This window comes from Dryas octopetala, chromosome 7 (genome assembly GCF_963921425.1).
Source record: "Dryas octopetala chromosome 7, drDryOcto1.1, whole genome shotgun sequence".
Lineage (NCBI taxonomy): Eukaryota > Viridiplantae > Streptophyta > Magnoliopsida > Rosales > Rosaceae > Dryas > Dryas octopetala.
Window position 1 is genome coordinate 19,622,127 of NC_141372.1, and position 8,045 is coordinate 19,630,171.

The window sequence follows — 8,045 nt, forward strand, 5'->3', positions numbered from 1 at the left end:
CTTCCGCAAGATCTCTAGGTCCTTTACCATGTTCTTTTGCTACTATCATTGGAACCTTGCTTTCTTTTTTGTTGTTGTCATTTTCTTTTCGTTAAAGTTGTAATGTATTTCAAACATCTGTAGTGTGTTGGTTGGGGTCTTTTGTAAAATTTCGTTGAAGGTCTTTTGTGAACTCGTCATTCTAACAAGTTGGCTTTTTAATATAAACTAGTTTGAAGTGTGTTTAATTATATCAAATCCTGTGTGCAATTTAACTATGATCCAACCCATATTCTATCAAACAAAGGGCTTAACTCGTTTTAAGAAATCTTGGGATTATAACGCTCGAGATACGAATATTATATTCTCGGGAATTCTTAAGACGGGTGCTGCTGTGGCAATCCCAGATTGGGATGTTACACCAACGCTAGTTACAAGAGGGTAAAGGAAGGCAGAATGCTGATGGGGCGTGTAATTATGTCCATGGGGCAATCAGTAGTCGCCCCACGTCCACGTCATGGTGGTACGTGTTCCCGTCGGTGTTACACACTTTGGGATAGAGAAGGTGCTCACGGGAGGCTGATGCAAAATTACTTTATCCCTGCATCGATAGAAGACACAGTGACGTTTCGGAGACGCTTCTGTATGCATCAACCCCTATTCAACAAGATTTTGAACGACGTGTGCCTCCATGATGATTGGTTCCAATCCAGGACAGATGCCCTCGGTAGACTTGGTTGCACACCCCATCAGAAGGTGACTGCGGCATTAAGAGTGATGGTGTATGGCCAACCCCTCGATGGGGTTGCAGAGCTCTAACCATTAGCCAGGGCACCATAAATGATGCACTATATAAATTCGGTCGAACCATCACCCACATCTATGAGGAGGAGTATCTCCGCAGACCTAACTTGGAGGATATGAGAAAACTCATGCGAAAGAGGCGCTAGAGAGGATTTCCAGGAATGATTGGAAGCTTAGACTGCATGCATTGGGTGTGGCAAAATTTCCCCATGGCTGAGCAAGCTCACTATCGTGGGCACTATCTTACACCAACCGTTATTTTGGAAGCAGTTGCCTCATACGACACGTGGATTTGGCATGCAAACTTCAAATTTCCGGGTTCTAACAATGACATTACCGTGCTAAACTGCTCACACCTCTTTGATTGAGAGATATCTGGAAGAGCCCACAGGGTGAAATACAGTGTGAATGATGTGGAATTCAAAATCTCATATTATCTTGCTGACGGGATCTACCCTAAGTGGACGACTCTAATTTCATCAATATGCAATCCGGTTTCGGAACCTCACAGGTTGTTTGCGAGGAAACAATAGGGCTTCTGTAAGGATGTGGAAAGGGTGTTTGAGATTTTAAAAGCCCAATGACAGTTTATCAAACGACCCACTCGTTGTTGGGATATGGATGATATGAGTTATATCATAAAGGCGTGCATAATATTGCATAACATGATTGTCGATAATGAGCGACAGTAAGATGATCCAGCCTGGCAGGAGTTTAACGTGGAAGGGGCGATTAGAAGGGCATAAGCAGAGTATGACGGTGTGGAACCAAGCATACAAGGTGGGCCTCCATCATTTTTACCTGAAGAGAATGTTCTTCGCAATTTGATTAGGAACAGGCGTATGAATGCACACTTGAAGGAAAATTTGATTGAGCACATATGGATCTAAGCGGGAGGTGCACCAAATGCTTGAGGGGCCAATGTTGTTTAGTTTATGTGTTTATGGTTTAGTTTATGTGTTTGTATTGTGAAATGAAATAAATTGTATTGTGTTTAACGTTTTTAATATTCTAATATTAATATATTAATATTAGTGTCATTTTGAAGAGCTAATTAAATTATTAACAATAATATAATATTCTTAATCATAAAATATTTTAAATATTTAATTAATGGGCACTTAATCAATTTTAAGATTAAGTAAATGAGTTAAATATTAATATCCTCATATTTGGGCCTCAAGCACCGTTGTGTTGGTAATCCCCAAAATTTATATTTTTACACTTTTCGATACCCAAAATTGATTTGGGTGTTAGGTATTTGAGGATCACCATTGTAGAAAGCCTAACGGTTAAAAAAGTATAGTATGACTACAGTCATTGTAGAATATTTGTTTCAAATGAGGTGCTAGGAATAAAAGTCTAGCCATGGCTCTTTTGGGATGGGGTGGGTTTTTGTGAGTGATGCTCTAGATCAGAGGTTTGACAATGTAGTTGGAGAGAGAGAGAGAGAGATGAAAAAAAAAAAAAAAGATAAAAAAATGGAAAGAGGATTAGGCTTGAAATAACGAAAAAACCACTGAAAAAAAGGACACGTGCATCCAGTTTTTTTGACGAAAAAACTAACGGAATTGGATGGAGACATAATGTTCCAAATTTTTATAAATTCAATTGGTAAATTAATTTAATTTTTAATTTAAGTAATGAAATGCAAATAAGGTCATAATTCAGATGAATAACTTGTAAAAAAGCCATTGTTTAAATAATCTACTCATCTTTTTATTCTAATCTTTCAATATTAATCATTGGCCTTGTTGATCTTAATGCACCAATTCATGTTTAAATTTATGTTTCATGCATTCATTTGTATGTTCTCATGGTTCAATTCTTCAAAATTTTGTTTCCTATGCATGAGGATGAGGCTTGCATTTAGGGGGAATTAGCTAGACAATTTTTTTCCGAGTTTTAGAGATTATGAATTTTTTTTTCCCTTTTCCTACCCAGCCCGTGTTTTCCCTTGAAGAAATGATTTCTTTATTTTTTCTTCTATCTCTCTCATCTCTCTCACGTTTTCTCCGTCCATAACCCATCACACCTCTCCGTCATCAAATCTTCCATTCTTCACTCAATTTCGGCACATTTAGAGGATTACCCATTATTGTGAGTTTTAAGGATTCTGTTGGTGTGTTTTGCCCTTGATGTACCATTATGCATAGCCGAGCCTAGTAGTGAGTTGTCGACTAGGAGCTGAGTGCTGGGTTTTGGTGAGTTTTTGAATTCCGATGGAGAATAGTTCAGCAATATCATGCCTTTCAACTCCTCGTTGGAACTCCAAGAGGCCATTCCTCACCGGCCGCTTTCACCAGGTTCCCATTTTTCCTTTACTCTTCAATTCAGTATTCTCTCTCTCTCTCTCTCTCTCTCTATGAGGTTTGCAAATGCCACTCAATCAAACTTTTTTCATTTTTTGCTTCAGGAAACCAAAATGACGTCGCGTTTCACCGATTCCAAGGGCTATTCCATTGATTCCCTCACGTAATTATTATATACAACATCTTCATGCATTGCATTTACATTTCTGTTCATACGCTTCTTTTCTTTCTTTAATTGAGAAAATAATTTTGGAATTTGCAGCCTGGGATTCGAAAACCCCATTGGTTGTTACAATGCTGCTGTTCAGGTGAGTTTGAATTTGAATTTGGAATTTTGAAATTTTGAAATTTTTTGGATGAAATGAATGGTAGTTGTACTTATGATGATTGTTGCATAAGTAGGAACTTGTGGTCATCGACGACCTCTTGTCTTCAATGGTTGGGATCAATGGACGCTACATTTTGATCAAAAGGGTCCGCGGAAAGGAGGACAGTTTCTCTTTTCAAGTTGATGCATCCATGGATTTAGCTCTTCAGGTATGAATTGGTGGAATCTCTTTGTTGTTTTTAGTCTTTATTATTATCTTTTATTTGAAAAGAAACAAACTTGGTCTTTAATATTATCACAATTTTATTATTCTTTTTTTAACTGAAATGCTTCAGGAATTGGCAAAACGTGTATTTCCTCTGTGTGAGAGCTTTATGCTCATTAACCAGTTTGTTGAATCAAGATCTCAGTTCAAAAATGGCTTAGTGAATCATGCATTTGCTGCTTCATTGAGGGCGCTCCTTCTAGTAGGATTCCCCTTCTTCCTATTTTAAGTCCTTTATACAAGCTCTGCTTGTTTCATTAACATGTGATGTGATTGCAATATTTGCTATTTGTTCACTCTTCAAAATGTGGATTTTTTACTTTTCCTACAAGCAGCTGTTTCGGTCTAGTTGTGTTATTTTAAACTAAAACCTAGTTAATCACCGCTCCATTTCTTTCCAATCTGACCTAATGCTCACGGGCAAAGAAAAGGATAAAATATGGGATAAAGAAAATGATGCATAATTGATCTCTTCAATTGAATACCACCTTCCAAATTTTCGGTATTAGGATTACCAGGCCATGGTGGCACAGCTTGAACACCAGTTTCGACTTGGAAGACTGTCCCTACAAGGCTTGTGGTTTTACTGTCATGTTTGAGCTTCTCTGAGATAAATTTAACCAGTTTTACGTTTTGTTTTTTCCTTTTGTTAAACTAAATGGGTTCTCTAATCTGTCTTGTAGCCAATGTTGGGGTCCATGCAAGCACTATCCATTGTAATACATAAGGCTTCAGCTAATAATTTGGCAGGTTCTGCAGTTCTTAACCTCCTGCAGAGCCAGGTTAATCTTTATGTCTGCGTTTCTCTAAATTTTTGCTGCTTCCTTTGGAACTAATAAGGGTTCTCATCACTTTTATCTCTTTCTCACCTATTGTTTTATTGCTACTGCATACTAATCTGTTCTTTGAAATATCCAGACTAAGGCCATGGCCGGTGATAATGATGTAAGGTCATTGCTAGAAAAGATGGCAGAATGTGCTAGTAATGCATACCTCGGCATATTAGAGAGGTACTCTTTGGCTAGTCTACTGTCAACTATTCTTTGGTTGTGAAAATTGCAACTTCCCCCACCAACTTGTCATACATCTCTAGTTGAACGTGGCTGGCTAATTGCATGAGCATAATTACTACAATGAAGCAGACACTTTTATTCCCATCAACTAAGTTTCTTCTATGTTCTTTTAGTACTATATGGGAACAAGAAGTATTATTTCCCCCTATCAAGACAAATGCAATTCCTTTTGCTGCTTGACTATCTTTTATATATTTATATAAATTAATATATATATATATATTTCTTTTTTCTCTTTTTGGGAGAGGGGGGGGGGGGGGGGAGCGGGGGGAGGTTATTTGGGGAGCCTCTATCTATTTTGTAAAGGAATGAGATAGATAGAATCTTGTACTAGACAAAAACATGTTTCTGACCCCAAAGTTATCTTTTTGCAACACAATTGACACTATAGGCATCTTTACAGAGGGATTAGGAAATAGAAGACCTTAGTTCCACTTAGGCCTGTAAAAATGGTTGAGCCCTATGGGCTTGCTTAGAGTTAGGGATTTATTGGTACGGCATAGGCCAAGCTTTTCTGGTGCAGCCCAACCCGGACATCAAAATATAGGCCCAGCCCTGTATTACGGCCCAAGCCTTTAGCCAATGTTTTCTTAGAGTCTGTTTATTGGAAGTGGTTTTATTGCTTAACCTTGGATTTGGATTCTACAACTTTCCCACCACATTCCAATGTTGCTTGAACTGTGGGCTTTGTTTAGTGAAAAGTTAAAGTTAACAATTTATAATAGGGGGGGCTATTCACACCACCCTAATCCACTAAGTTGACCACCCCACTTAAATTTTTGCCCCTTTTTGCCCATTTTGCCCCTGCATTAAAAAAAAAAAAAACCATTTCTCCAATTTTGGCCGGCCACCCTTCCCCGCCGCCGCGGAGCTTCACGAGGTCGATTAGCCGCGCACGGTGGTCGGATGAACAAGGGAAGACCAGGGTTGGACTCATCGTGACCTGGGGAACAAAACCCAAGTGGTCCGGCGTCTCAAATCCGCCGGAAAAGGAAGATCGCCGACGAAGGGGCCGATCGGGTCACGACGTCGATTAGCCGCGCACGGTGGTCGGATGAACAAGGGAAGACCAGGGTTGGACTCGCCGTGACCTAGGGAACAAAACCCAAGTGGTCCGGCGTCTCAACTCTACTAGAAAAGGAAGATCGCCGGCGAAGGGGCTGTCGGGTCTTCGCCTGGGTGGGTGGGTCTTCGCCTGGGAGGGGTGGGGTCGACCGGCGAAGGGGAGGGTGTGAGACCCCGTATTTTCTAGATAATTATTCTAAATATTTTGAATATTTATTTTAAGAATTTTGAGAATTTATTTGGAATTTAAAGAGGTTTAATTTAATTTTTAATTTTTGTTTTAAATTGGGCTTGACCCAAAGTTGACTTTTAAAACTAATGGGTTTTTGTCTTTGACTTTGGGCACATTGAAAAGGTCTTGAGTCCACGAGTTCGTAGATACGCGGCACGCGTCAAACGGAGCTACGGTTTGAAAGATACGGACTTTTGAAACGAGTGGCAAACTTGTAATTTTTACAAAAATGGTTTTAAAACCCCAAAAGTCAGTTCTCTCTCCTCATTTCTCTCTCTCTCTCTCTCTCTCTCTCCCTGGTCCTCTCCTCTCCGCCACTCCTCTCTCTCGGCACTTCATCGTCCGGCCACCCCACGACCAGCGACGGGCATCGACGACCTCCTCTCGCCGTCGCCGACCCCCAGCAGCGCTCTGTTTCTCCGGCCGATCACCCACGACGAAGGAATGACGCGGAACAGCCGAGTCTCCCCTCGCCGGCGATCTGCATTTTCCGGCCAAATCGCGGAGTCGGACCACCTGGGTTCTCTTCCCCAGGCCACGGTGAGTCTCCCTGTGGTTACCCCATGCTCCGACGACCTCCCACGACGGCGAATCGAAGCTACAAGGCCGATCGTCTTCTCCAGCCAATTTCGGCCATTTTTGCGAGAATTGGCCGTCGACCCAGGTATAAAGGTTGATCCTCTCGACGTCTCCTTCGTGTCTGTGTACTTAGTTTGAGCCATTTGTGATTTGATTCCGATTCTCCTATTTTGCAGCCACGACCACTGTAGCTCCACCTTGTGTGGCGGCTATTTTGGTGGTTTTTCTCGGTCGTTGTGCCTCTTTGGAAACTCCTGGACTCTTTTCAAAGGTCCGTCGTTGTTTTTGGTGTGTTTTGTGTGCTGTTCTAGGTTGGGCAGCCACCGTGTGTGGTGATTGCCGCCCGTTTCGGTCGTTCAGTGGTGTATTTGTGTTTCTGAATTGTTTTTATTTGATTGTCTGGTAGGTGTACGGGCTCGGGAAATCTCATTCCCGATGCCGTTATGCTGCCGGATTTGAAATCCGAGCAAAGAAGCCAAGAAGGGCATTTCGATCTTTTCGCGTGGTTAAACAGTGAGTGAAATTAGATAGTCTATTTCGTTGCTTTGTGTGCTTGTGTGAATTTGTTTGCTAGAATTTGGTTTGGCTAGCACTGGGTAAAGTCTAGGCTTGAATCCTTGAGAATGGAAATGATGATGACTATGCTTTGAGGTTATGGGTTAGGAGGTGAATGTTTGAGGTTGAGGTTAATCTTGATGATTAGGGAATTGATTGGCCAGAATGATAGAACGATTAATATTATTACTGGTGGGATTTGATTTGATTACGAGGATTTATGATTTATCTTGATACTTGGTTAATTGGTGATGAAATTATTATGTGATTGAATATTTATGGATATTATTGTGGATTATTGGTAAGTATGAAACTTGAGGATTTTATTGAGGATAATTATTATCTCGTCATTTCACTCATACGAGCTCTAGTGAGCTTACCGGGTTGTTTGTTTGAATAACCCGGTGCACCATGGATGTGGTGTAGGGTTTGTGTTTTGCAGGTTAAGCAGGCTGAGAAAGCAGTGGGGAGAAGACGAGGCAGTGGGACCCATTCCATTTTGATTTATATGATTGATTTTATACAGTGATTTTATATAAATGTTTTGGGCTCGCATTCTGATTTATCAAATGAATTTTTTTATTATGTTAAGTGCATGACTCATTCTTTGAAAAAAGGTTTAAATGTCAAAGTTTCAGTGTTTTATGGGCCCGAGGTTCGGGGCGTTACAGAGGGGTAGGGTCGCGCCGGCAGCGGGGAGGGGTGGCCGGCCAAAATTGGAGAAATGGTTTTTTTTTTTTTATGCAGGGGCAAAATGGGCAAAAAGGGATAAAAATTTAAGGGGGGTGGTCAACTTAGTGGATTAGGGTGGTGTGAATAGCCCCCCCTTTATAATAATGGCCAAACAGACTCT

General features: G+C 40.8%; 1 protein-coding gene across 1 annotated transcript; it reads left to right on the forward strand.

Annotated features, from left to right (window-relative positions):
* Positions 1–2,728: 2,728 nt before the first annotated feature.
* LOC147280335 (gamma-tubulin complex component 2-like) lies at positions 2,729–7,721 on the forward strand. The gene is made up of 9 exons (XM_086252185.1): positions 2,729–3,089; positions 3,200–3,258; positions 3,358–3,403; positions 3,498–3,632; positions 3,759–3,890; positions 4,198–4,281; positions 4,372–4,470; positions 4,607–4,698; positions 7,619–7,721. Exons 1-9 carry the CDS (start codon positions 3,006–3,008, stop codon positions 7,719–7,721), a joined length of 834 nt encoding a protein of 277 aa, XP_086108311.1. The 5' UTR covers positions 2,729–3,005.
* Positions 7,722–8,045: the final 324 nt, after the last annotated feature.